The sequence below is a fragment of the Rhinichthys klamathensis genome, unplaced genomic scaffold (assembly GCF_029890125.1).
Source record: "Rhinichthys klamathensis goyatoka isolate OS25496 unplaced genomic scaffold, OSU_Roscu_1.1 h1tg000575l_1, whole genome shotgun sequence".
Classification (NCBI taxonomy): Eukaryota; Metazoa; Chordata; class Actinopteri; order Cypriniformes; family Leuciscidae; genus Rhinichthys; species Rhinichthys klamathensis.
Window position 1 is genome coordinate 315,182 of NW_026607039.1, and position 20,048 is coordinate 335,229.

The 20,048-nt window shown below is 37.4% G+C and overlaps 1 protein-coding gene across 1 annotated transcript; it reads right to left on the reverse strand.

The window, feature by feature from the left end:
* Positions 1-1,045: 1,045 nt before the first annotated feature.
* Positions 1,046-18,984, reverse strand: pgpep1 (pyroglutamyl-peptidase I). Its single transcript, XM_056239949.1, has 5 exons — positions 18,841-18,984; positions 17,565-17,617; positions 14,001-14,117; positions 10,999-11,231; positions 1,046-1,479 (listed from the first exon to the last, which is right to left on the reverse strand). Exons 1-5 carry the CDS (start codon positions 18,869-18,871, stop codon positions 1,287-1,289), a joined length of 627 nt encoding a protein of 208 aa, XP_056095924.1. The 5' UTR covers positions 18,872-18,984; the 3' UTR covers positions 1,046-1,286.
* Positions 18,985-20,048: the final 1,064 nt, after the last annotated feature.

Below are 20,048 nucleotides of genomic sequence, written 5' to 3' on the forward strand. Positions count from 1 at the left end.
ATGTATAATGTAATTTAATGCAATGTATAATGTAATGCAATGTAATGTAATTAACCGTCAATTAGCAGTTTAAAGAGTTATTTTAGTTTGGACCAAAATTCCAGCATTTTGCAAAGAGTAAGAAAGCAATATAAGAAGAAAATCTCAAACAACGTCCACTGAGAGAAGACAGACATCACCTTACAATCATCTCACGACTTCACATTTCGTATAATTAACAAAAGCCAAGCCGCTGATGTCTTCACAGCTAGCACTGATAGCATTAGACCTTGATTACTCAAAAGGCATCAGATTTAGGTGTTTTTATGTGGGACCCTGGACATAAAAGGATTCAAATGGTGAAAAACACATTTGGATTGTACAGTTAGGTTTGATGCTTGTGTCCTAAAAGTCTGGTTACTCACTTTGGCACTTTAATAACCAGACAGACATAGTTATTATGTCTTTATATCACTGTCCAGCAGCCAAAACATTGTTTTTACTTCGTCATAATTTTAAACCAGCCTTTCCACCTGCTCTGTAGTCTGTGATCAAATAAGCTGGGATGCTTATACTCCCTGCCCTGTGTGTGTTTGGGGTATTTTTGAAAGCTGCAAATGATAAGAGTTAAGTTTAAAACAGTGTTAGTTTACTGTCATTGAGATTATAGTTTTTATCAATATTTTTAATTATGTTTATAAAAACCCTGATTTGAAACGCTTACTACTACATACATACTTAATTGGTAACACTTTACAATAAGGCTTGTTAACATTAGTTAATGCATTAACTAACAATACGCACTAAATATTTTCTTTGTTCATGTTAGTTAATAACAATGCTCATGTTAGTTCACAGTGCATTTAAAGATTCAACAGTTGAGCTTAAAAATGTATCAACTAAGATTAATAAATGCTGTATTGTTCATGTTAGTTAACTAATGTTAGCAAATGAAACCTTATTGCAAATAAAGTGTTAGCACGTAATCTGTTAAAAAACGATATAAAAACAAGACGACGGCGAGAGAAAGTGTGTAAATAAATTATTTTTGAAAATTTTATACTATAGTTTCGACATGGTTTTCACATTAAAATGACGTCTGTTTTATGCATAATACCAAATCTCTGCATGTTTCAAGTATACCCCATTAAAGTGCTTTCTTAATGATCTGAGCCCAGCATTGAGTTTAGCACACGAGTCAACTCTCAAACCAGCTGAATGCTCCGTGTACGTAGCACACAAGTTAAGATATCGAAGTCTTCAAATGTGCATGAACTCTTGAATCCAAACAAGAGCGTGTGAGACTCTCACTGGTCGTGCAGACAGTGTTTCTTTCCCTTGTTTTGCTCCATCAGTTCAAGCATCTCCAGAACGACGGCTCTGAGGGCGCGAGCCAGATCCTCTGCGCTGTACGGTTTTCCCAGAGGAGGAACATGGACAAACGCAGATCTGCCGTCGCCCAGAAACAGAGACGTGTAGTAGGTGTAGTCACACAGATACCTGAGGAAAGAGGATGGGGGATTTGCTTACACTTTATTTTAAGGTGTCTTCGTTACACTGTAATTATACATTTAAAGCTGCAGTCCGTAACTTTTTTGGGTTAAAAATGATCCAAAATAATTTTTTGAGAAAATACATAACCAGCCAGTGTTCAACACTCTCTGCTTGCCGTAGCTCGATTCAAAGCGGTAAGCTTGTGGTGAATGTAATAATGTTTTTAACTCCAGTGGTACTGGTGGATTTCAGCGGGAGATTCGAGCATGTCTTTGCGTCATTACGTCACATCTGTACACACACATATCTGCACACACACATCTGCACACGCACATCTGCACACGCACATCTGCACACGCACATCTGCACACGCACATCTGCACACACATCTGCACACGCACATCTACACACACATCTGCACACACACATCTGCACACACACACCTGCGCACGCACATCTACACACACATCTGCACACACACATCTGCACACACACATCTGCACACACACATCTGCACACACACATCTGCACACACACATCTGCACACACACATCTGCACACATCTACACACACACACACCTGCGCACGCACATCTGTACACACATCTGCACACACACATCTGCACACACACATCTGCACACACACATCTGCACACACACATCTGCACACACACATCTGCACACACACATCTGCACACACACACCTGCGCACGCACATCTGCACACACACATCTACACACGCACATCTACACACACATCTGCACACACACATCTGCACACACACACCTGCGCACGCACATCTGCACACACATCTACACACACATCTGCACACACACATCTGCACACACACATCTGCACACACACATCTGCACACATCTACACACACACACACCTGCGCACGCACATCTGTACACACATCTGCACACACACATCTGCACACACACATCTGCACACACACATCTGCACACACACATCTGCACACACACATCTGCACACATCTACACACACACACATCTGCACACGCACATCTGCAGAAGCGTATCTGCACACAGACATCTGCAGAAGCGTATCTGCACACACACATCTGCACACACACATCTGCACACACACATCTGCACACACACATCTGCACACACACATCTGCACTAGTGTTGGGCGATGTCTACCAATTTGGCCTCAGACGATGTTTACAGTGAAACATCGCGATGGACGATGACATCGGGAGGGGGGGGGAGTATTTTCGCAATATTCTCATTTTCCACTAGATATTTTCCTCTATATCTCATCAGCAATTTCGATTTCGGCACGCTCTGCAGCAGCTGAGCACTAAAGAGCGATTGTACAGTGACGTGACAGAACTGCCAGATTCAAACTGCGTGCTTTCGCGCTATGGCTGGCGCTGAGCCAAAGACGGACGAGCTCAGCGCTAGTCAGGCTATATCACAACTGTTCACTGTTTTTAACCACATAATGTTTATTTTAGGTTTCAGACATTTAAATGCATATAATTTATAGCAAAAAAATACATTTATAGTTTGTAAAATACACAATGGTGTCTATGGAAGCAGCAATAACAACCCATTCAAATATATTTGACAACGGTTTTTATTCATATCAGAGAGACACAGTGTAAAATAACTATAAAGTCAACTCTATTTTTCTCCCAGTTCACCGGCCACTTACTTTCATGTATTTCGGGAGAAACTGGTGAATTCACGCGCTGTAATAAATCCAACAGACAGAAATCTCTGAACTGCGGCCCAAACACGGCGCCCATCTCACGTTACAGATCAAGATCATTTATAACGTTTTTTTAAACGACAAAAACTCACTTACACATATTTGAGAATCGGAATAGAAGATAGTTCATGACATGGTAAGCAAGTTTGTTAATATTTAGAAATAAAAGCGCTAAATCTGTCATACAGCGCTATTTTGGCTGTGGTGAATCATGTGCCAAGCATGACGCGTCACCATGGAAACGGGACACACGATGTTTAGCCGATGCCGTCTAAACATCGTGATGTCTGTCAGCCATCACGATGGACGATGATATCGTCCATCGACCCAACCCTAATCTGCACACGCACATCTGCACACGCACATCTGTACACACACATCTGCACACACATCTACACACACACATCTGCACACGCACATCTGCAGAAGCGTATCTGCACACACACATCTGCACACGCACATCTGTACACACACATCTGCACACACATCTACACACACATCTACACACACACATCTGCACACGCACATCTGCAGAAGCGTATCTGCACACACACATCTGCACACGCACATCTGCAGAAGCGTATCTGCACACACACATCTGCACACGCACATCTGTACACACACATCTGCACACACATCTACACACACATCTACACACACACATCTGCACACGCACATCTGCAGAAGCGTATCTGCACACACACATCTGCACACGCACATCTGCACACACACATCTGTACACACACATCTGCACACACACATCTGTACACACAGATCTGTACACATAAATAGTCTCAGCTAGTAGGCTATGGGTGTGAGGATGCTGGAGGTGGAGATTTATAGCCTTTTCTCACACTTGATATAATTAAACTTATTAATTTGATGGCGGATCCAGAAAGCTTCAAACGACAATCACCAGTGACAACTAGAGACTCACCCGCTGTAAAATGCAAAAGACTTCGGACTGAGAGTTTGGAAAAAGAGAGTGCAACGGACCATGCGAAAACAAGGAGAATATCTGAAGGGCTTTGAATGTAGTCACGCAATGCTGGTGTTGAACATTAACAATTTGAGAACAAAGTATAATTTGCACGGTTTGACGTGATATGATGATAAGCGATCGTTAGATTTAATCAGCGCGATTTACTGCTGGATGTTACTCACTTGTTCAGACATTTTAGGGTGAAAATTATTATGTTGGTCATACTTCCAAAATAGTATAATCTGTGGTTCTGAATGCCAGTATCCACACCGGCGGCGACTGACACACACACACTCTCCTCAAACACTGTGTTCATCCGCGCTGTGCCGTGTCGAGGGTGTCGAGGCACAACTCACGTAAAGTTGATAATTCTGCGAATGACTGCAATTGCAGATTTCGAACAGAGATGGCGACAAAGAGGAAAAACTACGGACTGCAGCATTAAGTACTCAGTAATATTATGTACTTACTAAAGGGTTAGGATTTGGTTTGGTTGAGGGTTAGTTGCATGTAATTATGCATAATTCATAGTTGTTACTATAGTAACATTTCATTTGTAACAATGACACTGTAAAATAAAGTGTTACCGGGTATTTTCTTTTTATAAAGCCCTGATCCAAACCTTGAGTCAGATGGCTGGATTCACGCCATTTACTGAGTCCTCAGGCTCGCACTTAACCATTCAATTAATCCCAGATGGATCAAATCAAGTCCCACTTTACATTCTTGGGCAAAAGAAATTGGGCCAAGACAAAAATGGCAAAATATTTAGTGGTCTTTAAATGGTCTTAAAGGGACGGTTCACCCCAAAATTAAATAACTATCATTTACTCGCCCTCAAGTTGTTCCAAACCAGTATGAGTTTGTCTCTTCTGCTGAACACAAAAGAAGATATTTTGTTTTTGAAGAATATGGGTAACCAAACAGTTGATGGACTTCTATAGTAAGAAAAATACTATGGAAGTCAAAGGGCCCGTCAAATGTTTGGTTACCCATATTCTTCAAAATCAAAATATCTTCTTTTGTGTTCAGCAGAAGAATGAAACTCATAGGCAACACTTATAGGTACAATAAGGTTCATTAGCTAACATTAGTTAGCATGAACTAATAATGCACGTATACAGCATTTATTCATCTTTGTTAATGTTAATTTCAACATTTACTAGTACATTATTAAAATCTTGTTAACATTAGTTAACCCCTTCGCTGTCACCCCCTTTTTGAGAATGGGGGTTAAAATGCACTATTCAAACTTAAATGGTTGTAATTCAAGAATGCTTTGGAATATAGACCTAAGTTTGGTCTTGTTTTAAAGGAAACACTCAGCAGATTATTGCTGAAGTGAAAACACTTAAAAAAAATAAAGTATGAAAAAGTTATGGAAGTTTAGATTTAGAGTAAATCAAATATACTGTACTATATATTTTTTATTTTATAAAAAATTTTTACTATAAAATTACTATAAAATCAAAGCCATATATCTAACCAAGTTGTGTTCCAAATTTGAAGTTGATATCACAAAAATTGAAGTTCCCATGAGATTCTGTTTAGGCGTAATACCAGAAATAGCCACCGGGTGACATACATTCTATTGAATTTAGTTGTATACATTCTGCCTTAACAAATTAATACATTTCTCTCCAAATATCAATTCTGTCACAAAATTTGGAACCTTGAGACTTAGACCTTTCTGACAATGTGTTTTGTCAGGATTAGAAAAGGTTTTGATCATAAATTAAGAAATATAATGATGCCCAAAAGGGGAGGAGCCTGATAAAATAATTTAGAGTACCGTTTCTATGGTAACGCAACTTTCAATTTCAAACCGGTTTTCACAGGATGAATTCTGAGTTTGTAAGCTTTCAAATGATACTTAATTTATGATAACTACTAAAATATGTGATATAATAAAAAAAGGCGATAAAAAAAGATAATATTATATTTTAGAGGATAATATTATATTATATTTTTTTATTGAAAAATACTAGATTATATGTTTTATTATGAACTTTTAGCATGAAAACCAAAGTTTCAATTATTAAAGGTGTGTGCGTTAACTTTTTGTGACAAAGGTCAGAACTCCTGTTATGATGCAGATTTTTTTGAGGTGCACTCTTGTCAAAAAATCATCGGTTACTCTTCCTACATAATTTTTAGCAAAAAACAGCAGTAAAATATCTATTTAGCAGTCTTAGACCTTTTCAACCATATATAGTTTGTCATAATTAGATTAGGATTTAATAGTAATATAGCGAAGTAAAGTTTGGCATCCCGTATACGGGACGGTGACAGTTAAGTTAATGCACTGCGAACTAACAATGAACAGCTTTATTTTTTATTAACAAACATTAACATAGGTTAACAAATACAGTAACAAATGTATTGCTTATGTTAAGTTCATGCAAGTAAATACTGTACAGGTTTGGAACAACTTTAGGGTGAGTCAATGATGACATAATTTAACTTTTTGGGTAAACTATCTCTTTAACCATTTTAATCACAAATCACTGGTCGGGAAATTAGCAAGAATTGCACAAATACTGTAGATAAAGTAAGGAATCCCCTTACAGGGAGAAGAGTTGGTGTTTTTCCACTCTGTTAAATGGCTTCAAACTGTTCATGAGTAGATAAAAAATGTCTCCCAGTTAGTTTGAGTTTAATGTGAAACCAAATATTCACTAAATGGTTCAAATCTGGACTCTGACCAGCTAAAACATGAGCCATTTCTTGGCTGTCTTTGCAGTTTGGAGCATTGTCTTGTTGAAAAATAACATCTGATCATTGCTCTTTAGATAACAAATTTGCATTTGTGGGAAGCAAGGCGTTCTGCAATATTCTCCTGTACTTCAAATCATTAAAAGACTTTTCACAGTGAAGCAGCTCATCAGTTCCAGCAGCTAAATAGATTAATTGTGATAGAGAAGCATTTATTATTATATTTCTCAGGAGTTTTTTGAGGATTTCACCATGCAATTCATCACTCCACACGCAACTTCCCATAATCTGCCAAAAAACTATATTCTGAGACAGCAATGGCTTTTTAAGTAGTGCATTTGCTTAAATTTAGCTATTTTCCTGACCAATAATTTGTGGTTAAGACCATTAAAAGCTTATTTTTTTGCCATTTTGGGCTTGACCCATATTTTTGCTCACTTGTTCTTAATGAATATACACTCACCGGCCACTTTATTAGGTACCCCATGCTAGTAACGGGTTGGACCCCCTTTTGCCTTCAGAACTGCCTCAATTCTTCGTGGCATAGATTCAACAAGGTGCTGGAAGCATTCCTCAGGGAGTTTGGTCCATATTGACATGATGGCATCACACAGTTGCCGCAGATTTGTCGGCTGCACATCCATGATGCGAATCTCCCGTTCCACCACATCCCAAAGATGCTCTATTGGGTTGAGATCTGGTGACTGTGGAGGCCATTTTAGTACAGTGAACTCATTGTCATGTTCAAGAAACCAATTTGAAATGATTAGAGCTTTGTGACATGGTGGAAGTAGCCATCAGAGGATGGGTACATGGTGGCCATAAAGGGATGGACATGGTCAGAAACAATGCTCAGGTAGGCCGTGGAATTTAAACGATGCCCAATTGGCACTAAGGGGCCTAAAGTGTGCCAGGAAAACATCCCCCACACCATTACACCACCACCACCAGCCTGCACAGTGGTAACAAGGCATGATGGTTCCATGTTCTCATTCTGTTTACGCCAAATTCTGACTCTAACATCTGAATGTCTCAACAGAAATCGAGACTCATCAGACCAGGCAACATTTTTCCAGTCTTCAACTGTTCAATTTTGGTGAGCTCTTGCAAATTGTAGCCTCTTTTTCCTATTTGTAGTGGAGATGAGTGGTACCCGGTGGGGTCTTCTGCTGTTGTAGCCCATCCGCCTCAAGGTTGTGCGTGTTGTGGCTTCACAAATGCTTTGCTGCATACCTCGGTTGTAACGAGTGGTTATTTCAGTCACTGTTGCCCTTCTATCAGCTCGAACCAGTCTGGCCATTCTCCTCTGACCTCTGGCATCAACAAGGCATTTCCGCCCACAGAACTGCCGCTCACTGGATGTTTTTTCTTTTTCGGACCATTCTCTGTAAACCCTAGAGATGGTTGTGCGTGAAAATCCCAGTAGATTAGCAGTTTCTGAAATACTCAGACCAGCCCTTCTGGCACCAACAATCATGCCACGTTCAAAGTCACTCAAATCAACTTTCTTCCCCATACTGATGCTCGGTTTGAACTGCAGGAGATTGTCTTGACCATGTCTACATGCCTAAATGCACTGAGTTGCCGCCATGTGATTGGCTGCTTAGAAATTAAGTGTTAACGAGCAGTTGGACAGGTGTACCTAATAAAGTGGCCGGTGAGTGTACTTTGTCACTTAGAAATAAGTAAGATTATTACAGAAGTAAAATGCCATTAAAGTTTGCATAAACCCTAATAATCCGTTTGTAAATCGCACTAGTATCACAGTTAGAATAAAAAAAAAAAGTCACATCAATTGGAATTTAATTGGCCAGTTCCGATTGAAATTTAATTCAGATGGTAAAGGGTGGTTTAAACCTTTTCTAATCCGTTCGATAGGACATCTGATCGGATTGAAAACCGAAACTGGAAAGTTCTGTGCATATGCAATGACAGAAATGCTGTAATGACTTGTTAAATACATGTTAAATATATTGTCGTGTCAATCTAAAATTCTCCTTTCACTTGTCATCTGTGCAGTGCTGTGCAGTCCTTGCTTCGGTCTCTCATCCACAGATGCGCGAAGGGGCGATAATGATAAATGTGCTTGTCGTCTTCTAATTAGAACCCAAAATAGATAAATATTAAATCTGATAAATATTAATATGAAGCAATGGTAGGAGGCTGGTTATAATGCGCTAACAGCTCTATATTGGTGCAGTGTGAGCATGTCAAAAGATCAAATCCAATTTGAAGCGTTCATGTAAACTAGGGCTGTTGGAACGAATTCCGAAATTCGAATATAATTCGAATATTAAAAAAATCAATACTATTCGAATGCTGAAGTTACTATTCGAATATTGTTTTTTTTATGTATATTTTAATTTTTTTATATATATAAACAGGAAAGAGGCCGCACTATGCATAAATTGTTTTATTTGCACAAACGCGTTTCAAGAAGGCACGCGCCGAAACGCGTTTGTGCAAATAAAACAATTTATGCATAGTGCGGCCTCTTTCCTGTTTAACGTTATATATTCTAATCATCAGGCCAGCATTCTTAAAGTTTAAGTTTAATCATTGAGTGAAGCCTGCTCCTATTCCCATTCATTAATTTTTTTTATAGGAATCTTGCCTTTCTCGCCACCTTGACTTACACACATGTGAAAATGAAATGCTTTTGTTTCGTCTGATGAACAATAACGTTTTTGAATCGTAACACAATTGTGCACGTTATCCACGCTGTATCATCATAACAATACTGTCAAAAATGGTTTACATGTTTAACAACGTAAAAAAGCGCCCGTGAAGCGCAAATATCTCGGTGAAAACTCAACGGATTCGGCGAGCACCAAACTCGCTGGAACCGTCTAGTCGAACTGAAAAGAACGATATAAGTTTCAGAATTTTTGGTGGTGTTTTAGCGGAGATATTAGCCGAAAACCATCGGTAGCGCTTCAACCATATTCAGCACGAATAAAATGTTTATTGTAATGTTAGATATCCCTCTAGTGGACAGAACGTGTAACAACAACCACATGCTATAGTGGCATTAGCGATCCATAAGCCTGAGTAATGTCGTAAATATTAATAATAGGATGAATTTGAGCATTTAATATTCGAATATTATTCGAATATTAAATAAAATTTGGAATGGAATTCGAATAGTATTATAGAGGAAGATTGACAGCCCTAATGTAAACACTATGTTCAGATTCATCAATCGGAATGATTTTATTCCGGATGAACCAAAATGTGTCCATGTAAACGTAGATAAAATACAATGAGAACATACAGTACATAACACGCATAAAATTTGCGGTCATAAGTTTACATATACCTTGCAGAATCTGCAAAATTTTAATCATTTTAAGAAAAATCATAAAAACGTTTTTTTTATCTATCAATGACACAGTTTTAAGAATCTAGCATATGTAACATTTTGAACAACACGATGTCTTGTGGACTATACGTAAACATTTGTTAAGTGAAATATATGCAATATGCAAATATGCAAATTTTTATGATCCTTCTTTATTTTGTTAAAATGATTTACATTTTAGAAATTCTGCAAGGTATCCAGTGAACTTATGACTGTAAGTGCACATATTATGTCATTTTTACAATCTTGATTAGTTTTTTTTTCATGCTTGAATGTTGATTATTTTCCTCATATTCTCCATTGTTGCAGCTCCTCTCTTTCCAGTCTGTCAATAACGCTCTGTTTAGTTCCTGTCTCTATGAAGCCCCTCCTTCTAAAAAGCACACTGTGCTCTGATTGGTCGGCTGGATCAGTGTGTTGTGATTGGTCGAGCGCTTCGAGTGTGTTTGTGGAAATGTCCCGCCCCTTTCCATATCCGCCAGTTTCAACACACTACTAACTAGCTCAACCAGGCCCCGCCCCTTTATTCTGCGTATTAATTATTTAAATGAGGAATATTGTGACGTGTTCGTTCCCGGAGAAACTAAAGACTACAATGGAGGCGTTTCAGCGAGTTCAGAAACACTGACACTGATATAGAGAAGTTTTTCCTGCTCAAACAGCAACATTACACACTAAAGGTCCTCTTAAAAAGAGCATTTTACTGCGTGTTAGAGAAATGTCCATACCTGCCGGCGTCCTTCGATACAGACACAGAGACCCCAAGCCCAGAGGAGTTGACTCTCTTACAGACCATGTCCATGTCTATGACAGAATGAATGCAGTCGGGTCCTCCCTCCTTACAGCAGCGGGACTCGGGACAGAACCGGCAGTTGTCCAGGCGCATGTAACCCTGGTTATGACCACACTGTTCGAGTGTTACTGTGGTGGCCATCCCCGAAACTCCAACGTGGACAACTAACTTTGAAAAAGCAGAAAGAAGAAAATTAGCTTTTAAATTTTTTTTTTTTTTTAAATGTGTTTTTTACGGAAGCCCTGAACCGCAACGTAAAAAAACCCCCCAAAAATTGAGTATTTCGAGATTAAAGTCGAAATATCTCAAGATTAAAGTAATTTTTCTCTCTAAATATTTCGACTTTAATCTCGAAATGCTAGATTTTTTTATTTTTTTTACGTTGCGGTTCAGGCTTCCGTAGTTCTTAATAGGGCTGTCAAAAAGGTTTAATTTCTGTGGTTTAATGCATTAAAAATAATTAATTTGATTAACCAGTGTCCTGGTTAAAACTGCTTATTTCTCTGGATTTAAACATTCTTGGAAACATTTGGGATAATGTAAAGTACACAAGTCTACAAAAAAATATATAACATTGTTCTAGTGGTTTTTGGATATTTTAATCCAAAAATCTAACATATTGTGCCTTTAATAGGGCGGGCTGTCAAAAATTATGTTAATTTCTGTGGTTTAATGCATTAAAAATATTTAGCGCAGCATCCGTATTTTATACTATGCTAACATCCCTGTACTAGCGTTACCGTATGCGTATATGATCACATGATCTGTGCGCTGAACCAGCTCCGTGAGCCAAGAGATCCGCATATATAAACCAGTCATTTATTACTTAGGCTATTTAAAAATAAACTTTGCAAAAAACATATTCCTTTAAAAAAAAAAAAAATTATCAGCTGTATGCAAAGTGACCCATATTTGGGTTTTGGCCACTAAAAATGTGTACAATTGACTAATTTACTCATGGAGTAAAAATTGAGATATCTCTAGAAATGAAACATGTTGGGCCTTAAAAATGAAAAAAACTAAAGTAAAAGTTTGTTAAGAACCAGAATCTAAAAGGATATTAAGAGATTCTTAATACTTCTTGAGTTACATGCATGCAAACTTAAAAAACACAAGAAGTGCCTTTTCCCTTTTTTAAACTGTCACCGACACACACACACACACACACATTATAAAAACAAACGTTTATGTTAGATGCGATTCATCGATTTGATAGCACTCGTTTATAGAGATATAAACTCATTTGTAACAACACAAACATGCGGTTATGAGAAATCTTCTAGGTTTTTTAGCGCGAGAATGTGTGATTTTCGGCCAGATATAGGCCATGTCCACACTACAGTAATACGTTTTCTCTCCGGTTTGGCCTTCCGTCCACACTGAGACGGCGTTTTAAGTCAATGAAAACGTAGCTTTTGCAATACGCTCTGCAAAGCGGATACATTTGAAAACGGCGTTTTCGCGCTGTAGTGTGAACTGTGAACCCGGAGGTCTCTGAAAACGATGACGTAAGTTTAGTCATGTGATCCATGTTGTACCAATAGATATTCATGTTTACCGGTATAGTGCCTGTTATGTGCTATTCACTTTTACGCTGTTGCTAAAATATGTTACTTTGCACACTCTACATATCACAGTACAGCAAAGATGACAGAAAATGGACTCACATTTGCAATACAGGAGAGCAGTCGCGTTTTAGACCGAACATAAGGTGACCCAGTGCGACCCGGACGCATCAGTGATGGTGAGATATTTTGCTAAATAAAATTATCCTGTTAGAAGAATTGCGCGATACCTTTATTATTTATTTTTCCATCTGTATCATCTCGGTGAGCTTTTGTGAGGTTTCACGCATGCGCTGTAAGATGAATTTAGAAGTTTCTCATCCACACTGAAACGCCTGAAAACGCTAGTGTGGACGGTAGAGGTGGGCAGATCGATACTAATATCGATAATATCGATACCAACGTTGGTATCGGTATTGATCGATACCAACGTGAAAATATCGATACTTAAGTTTCAGTTTCTCTCGTTTTGCGACCTGACCGTGTTTGTCAAAATGCTGCTGCTGTCACAGAGCAGAGCAAGCTCTCTCCTCTCCTGTGTTGTACCGTCACGTGACTCACCACTAGCGCGCTACTCAGTACTCAGGACTAACCCCACCCCTACCGCTACCACCAGCAGTCAGTCAGGCGCGCGCTCAGCCGCTCAGCTCATCTTTTAAATCCTGAAAAAGAGTGCACTAAAGAGGAGAAATGTTATTTTATTCTCATTATATCTAACAAAGAGAATTTGTTTAACATTTTTTATAATATTTGTTGTGAAGTAAAACTTTGTGACTTTGTTTATTTAAGAAAAAAATCCTGAAAAGAAGTGCACTAAAGAGGAGAAACGTCATTTTATTCTCATTATATCTTACAAAGAGAATTTGTTTAACATTTTTTATAATATTTGTTGTGAAGTAAAACTTTGTGACTTTGTTTATTTAAGAAAAAAATCCTGAAAAGAAGTGCACTAAAGAGGAGAAACATTTTTTGTTAACATGCTACTTGAAGAGAATTTGTTTTTACATTTTTTATATTTGTGAAGTAATAATTTTGTAGCTTTGTTTATTTAAATAAAACAGAAGTAACCAAAAGTTGTTTCTGAACAAAAGCTTTTGTAGTACTGATTTTAACTGATTAATAACCCAAAATGCAAATCACAAAAACAAATTAAAAGTCATGAAAATTCATTTAGATTTAGGTTGAAGACGCATCCACCTTAATTATTCAAAAGTATCGGTATCGGCGATACTGGCCCTGTATTTACTTGGTATCGGATCGATACCAAATCTAGCGGTATCGCACACCTCTAGTGGACGGAGAGCGTTTTTAACCGAAAACGCCATTTTCAAATGTATCCGGATTAATGTGGACGTAGCCATAGTTACGCTACTTGTGGGAGGTGCTGTTTCCATAGAGACGGTAGGAGACTTTGGACGGCCTGATACTCCACAGGAACTTCAGCAACATGAAGGTTTATTTCGTCACCCAAACCCAGTTTCTCCAGCTCCTGAGAAGAGGAAATTTTACAGAAGAAAATGTTACTGCATTTCATCTTATACAGTATCAACTTAGTCTCAAAAGCTTCTCCTGAAGATCAAAAATGTACCCAAATGAGTCGACAGACATTCAGTATGTAGACAGCAGCTCAGAAAATGTTTGGGTTCATATTGACGATCGATTGCAAACTTGGTATATTATCAAAATGGAGAACAGTTTGAGACATTGTTGAGACCTTCTGTTCACATGTGAGACTACTATGGTCTTTTTCTCATGAGAAACTTCGGAGAAGTGGATTGTTTCAAAATTAAAGAGATAATTGAGTTGTTAAAGTGCCCCTATTGCTTTTTCGGATATTACTGTACTTTTTATGTAGTGTGTGTATTTTATTTAATTTAGGAATAAGTTTAAAGTTAATTGGAAATGTAAAGATCTGATTTCCAGAACCCATTTCTGTTAGTGATCTGATATCCTTTTCCATGTGATGAAATCTAGTGCCCATTGTGCTTTTTGGGATAATAACTTTCATGTAGTGTGTAATACAGCTGTTTGTGAATGTAAAAGGTCTGTAAAGTTTCAAAGATCAAAGTGCAGATAAATAGAGTTATTAGCTGTGTCAAAAATCGCTCCCTATCCACTATATAGTGCACTATATAGGGTGTTGGGTGTTGGCCGTTTTGTAGTAGTGTCCGAATTCTGAGTGAACGACATCATTCCCTACTTTTACCCACAATCCTCTCTGATTTTGAGTGTACATCCGATGTACACTTGCTGAAGCACTATTTCCCAGAATCCAATGCGCAGAGTACTGAGGAGCGAGCGAGTTTAAACCAGAAATTACTTTACAGCTTTTTTTCTACCTTTTTTTTTTTAATCATTACTGGGAAAAAACATATTACAATATTGAGAAAATATTATATAGATGAATGTTAAAAAGTTTATTAAAATATATCATTCAGGCATTAACTCAATTTAATGTGTTTTACTATAAGCCAGGTGTTTTAATAATTTGTGGCATTGTTGTTAATTCGTTAAACTGTAAGGAAGGGATGATAATTTGGTGTATGATTTAAAAATATTCGTTAATCATCTGTTCATTCGAATGTAATCATAACGGTCGCCGAGGGCGCTCAACGACCACGTCATCTGTGAGCGCGATTTTCTAACAAAATTTCAATCGATGAAACTACAAATTTGGCACGGAGGTACATATAATTACAAAATAAAAGTCATTATAATTGTTATTGTTGTTAAAGGGGTCATATAATGGCACATGCACTTTTACAAGTTGATTGTACTGAAATGTGTGTTGGCAGTGCCTGTACACAACCATCATAATAATGATAAAAATCCATCCAGTGTTTTTGTTTTAATCTCCTTATATGTTTTCCCCTGTCTCAAATCAAGCCGTTCGACTGTGTGACGCCACACGCTCGGAAGCCCCTCCCACGATTGTTGATTGACAGCAGCGTTTCAACACAGACCCGCTCTCGCTCGTGAGCCAGCTGTCAATCATAGTCTGCGCGGACCGGCGCGGTCATTGTTTATATGCTGGACTGGAGCACTGTCTATGAGCAGAATGGCGTCTAAGCGATTGTGGTGTTCTGTTCTTGGGTGTAATAACGAACACAGTCATTTTAATGTTCCTAAATCCGAACCGCTGAAGACGCAGTGGCTGAGTTTGTTTTCGAAGGGAATATTCCCCACGAGCAACGTCAATGCTCTCATGTTTGCGCGAATCATTTCACACACCAGACTGCTTTATAAAGGAGGGTCAGTATAAAGCTGGTTTTGCTAAGAAGCTGCTCCTGAAAAAAGGATCGGTACCAGATTTTTCGTGTTTGTTCCTGCTGAACCTCTAGATTAGAACAACTGAAGTGAGTGTAACGTTTTATTAAACTTTATATTAATATTTATATTAATCTTTGCAAATCGCTTGCACGCTTCACAATGAATGCGTCTGTTTACACTCAGGGTACATTACTGCATGTTTTCTATGTATGATGTTCTCAATATAATTCATAATCCCACGTTTATAATGAACAACGCGTTATGGTTATTGTGTTACAAACGGTGTACACACAGAACAGAGAGGCGGAGTCAGCAAAGCTCATTATCATTTAAAGTCATATGCACTGAAACGGCGTGCTGAAAACAGAGCTGTTTTTGACCAGGTAAAATAAGTGTTTTCTTACCATACTAATGAGAATTTTTAATTAAAGTATATTACAAACTTTTAATTTAGACCCTAAAGAATCATATTAGCTTGTACAAAAATGGCATTATATGACGTAACGTTACGTAAGTAACGTAAGATAAAAGGAGTTTTATCACTACGTGTGACGAAGCCGTTTCTCCAGCTCTCCGACGCACAGTGTAACCGTCAGGGTCCGGATTCACTCACTTCATTTCATTCACTCCTTGCAGATATAGTGCACTCAAATACCATTCACTATATAGGGATTAGTGAATGGTTGAACGAGTGAGCGGTTTCGGACACAGCTATTGTCTCCCAAAAGAAAGAAGTGATTCTGAACTGCCTGAGACGAGTCGTTTTACTTCCTGCTGAACCTGCGTAGGTTTGTAACTAAATTTGCATAATGTCCCCCCATTGGCTGCTGGTGAACAGCGTCTGCTTTGCTCCGCCCTCAAACACTGTAGTTTATCTGAGAAAATCCACTTTAATGAGATTGATACGGCAAAACTGACGCCATCGTTACTGTTCGTATCACTGTGTATCAAGAGCGGAGGAAGAGCTGAAATTCAGAAGCGGTCGACCAGTCACAACAGACTGGGCCATCTGACCAATCAGAGCAGAGCATGCTTTCGGGAAGGCGGGGTTTAGAGAGACCGAATCCTTGATTGAACCGTTTCAGACACTGAGATAGAAGAGCTGATCCTCCAGTGTATATTATGAGAACATTCAAGTGTTTTTGATCTTGGACGCATGTAAACCTGTTATAGGAGACCTCAAAACAAAATTAGGAACTGTTAAAATGGCATAATAGTTGGACTTTAAAAATATGTCATCTGTGCTTTCTGTCTACAAATTAGATCCAACCTTTGTGAAGATTTTAGACCGCCAATACTGGCAAAGACTCACTGTCAAATATTATCCTTATCTAGTAATCATTAATAGTTGTAACTGCTGCCTAATACATTCATTCTGTCTGTTTTACTGAATACATGACTTTAACTAACCACATAACGTATGAATATTGCCATATGGACATTACTTGATACACTCATCACTAACTGATAACAGAATAATTCCTGATTGTAGCATTGAAACAAGCTGCTTTGAAACAATGTGTATTGTAAAAAGCAATATACAAATTAAGTTATATTGAAATTAAGTTTACAGTTATGCTGAAGTCATGCATAAACAAACATAAGTACAGATCATAGTTCATGGTTGATCTGATCTGCTCATTTCCTACAGGTGCAAATATCATACCTGTACTGCCACCCAGCTGGCATTGACCGCATGTTCACCAAACGGTCCAAAACCTACAGAAACACACAGAAACACAACCATTTGGCAGATGTAACTGTCTTATATATATATATATAAGTATATATACTTGATTCTGATTGGTCAATGGTGTCAATCTACAGTCAAACATTTTGAATAATGACACTAAACTGAATAACAGTTGAAGAAGAAATAAAGAACATTTCGAATCAAATCAATATTTCATGTCAATGTATTTATTTGGTAATTAGCCGTATAATTGGCATAATAATGTGCAATCAGCAGCCAGTAATTATCACCCAATATTAAGAGTGAAACAAGACCTCTCAGCTTCGCATGACTGACTGTACATTATCATCAACTTCTCTTTTATAGGCGTTACACCCTTTAAACTCAACATGCTTTCAGGACAAGCTGGAGTCAGCAGAATCTAAACAGTCCAGAGTCTAAGACTGGATTTAATGAGTAACTGCATATTTTTATCAGCTCAATCTGGAAGAAAAGTCGTTTTTAAATGTGCAATGATGATGGAAATCAGATGGTAAATTACTTTTACATAGTACTGAATGATTATCATACAGTCATATACAACAAACAGGATGATTATCATAAAGCTAAAACTATTAAATTTACATTAATTAATATAATTAATTATATGAATTATTAATTTATATAAAGCTGAAACAAAATATATATATTTGATGCATTTTTTTTAACTAAACAAAAATCAGAAATGTTGCCTTGACTAATTGAAATATGTATTGCAACAAATAAAAACTATTGATAATTTATAAAACAATAATTGATATAAATATTAATAAAAATATAAATGTATTATAATAATATAATATTAACAATACTGAAATTGAAAACAAAACTCCAAACACTTCAAAGAATGCCATAGTAAAGTATTGTAGCAAATGTCCAAACAAACATAATCGAAAATATACATGGTAGACGTCCCAAAAACAGTACTATGGTAAATATAAAAACTGAAAATTAAACTTTGTATTACCATGGTAAATGATAAAAACACGAGTATCATAGACAGAAATAGTAAAACACATGGTATCAACACAGTAACTGAAGAAAAGACCAGACAAGACACGAAAGGACAAGAAAAGAAGAGAAAACAAAACAAAACAAAAGAGACGAAGACTCAGCTGTCACTAGAAAAACTCTTAAAACTAAAACAAAAACCACATGATCCATCAAAAACATTCCGTTTTCCGTTACCGAGACTTTCATCACAGTTTACCTGTCACGATCACCGTCTTCTTCTGGTCCATCACTGACAAACAAGCGAGTTTTTTCGATCAAGAACAGAAGAATGACCATCCGATGAGATCTTCACAAACTGACATCATGATCAGGGACTCTTCCTCTCCGTCTCTGAACTGAGATCAGGGGTAACGGTGCACAACAGCGCCATCTGTCGCTCTGGCTGTATTTACCCTCGGGAATTATTCAGTCACTAAAATAAGTAGCCTAGCCTATAAAAAATAAAAATAAATGAAAACTATCACCACTTTATATAAATACTTGAAGATGATTATATAAATATAGGCCTATATGTTGTACGCTTGTTTATTATCTTAATAATTATGTTGCCTCCTAGACGATAAATACTCGTAAAACTCCCATTGACTTACATTGACCGAATGTTCAAATGAGCCAAGACTGTTCAAACTCTATCTATCTATCTATCTATCTATCTATCTATCTATCTATCTATCTATCTATCTATCTATCTATCTATCTATCTATCTATCTATCTATCTATCTATCTATCTATCTATGTCTCTGTCGTTCTATATATCTGGCTAAATCATGTAGTCACATGCTATTGCACATGAATTAGCACATTGCTAGCATGTTTCTGACATGAATTAAACGTGACAATATGTTAACATGATTTAAAACATTGTTAATTAGCATATTGTTAACATGTTTTAACACATTGCTAGCAGGATTTAGCACATTGCTAGCATGTTTTAACATGTTGCTTGCTATCATGATTTAGACTGATTGTAGGCTACTATTGCCTTCTAACTTTAAGTTTTAAAACTAGTTTAAACTTCAAACTACTTCAAACTGAAAAACTTCAAGCTTTTAAAATTAAAACTCCTTCAAACTTTCAGTCTTGACAAACATTTCTATCTAGTTGAACATTATGTACTTTACAGTCCTGTTAAATAAAGTTAGGCAGGAACAAAAAGGCACAGAGGCATTTATTTCTGCAAATTAAAATAATTGTTGCCCTTTAGAATAATCTTTGCCTAAACATAAATCAATAAAGCATGTTTGGACTTGCTTTATTGTGGGAGTGATTGGTGGTTTAGACATGTGTGCCAACACCCATAACTGAGATCTGGCCCAAACCTGTTTGTTTTAGCCAGTCCCTGTATCTTTAAAAGAATGGCTTCCCATTGAGGTGTTTATACTTAACCTTAATCAGCAGAAGTT

Bases quoted from the DNA above. Each gene is read 5' to 3' on its own strand.
- pgpep1 (XM_056239949.1), bottom strand. From the start codon at position 18,871: ATGGACCAGAAGAAGACGGTGATCGTGACAG. The intron at 17,618-18,840 runs GTAAACTGTGAT...GTGTTTCTGTAG, and splicing joins GAAGACGGTGATCGTGACAG to GTTTTGGACCGTTTGGTGAA. The intron at 1,480-10,998 runs GTATGGACATTT...CTCTTTCCTCAG, and splicing joins GTATCGAAGGACGCCGGCAG to GTATCTGTGTGACTACACCT.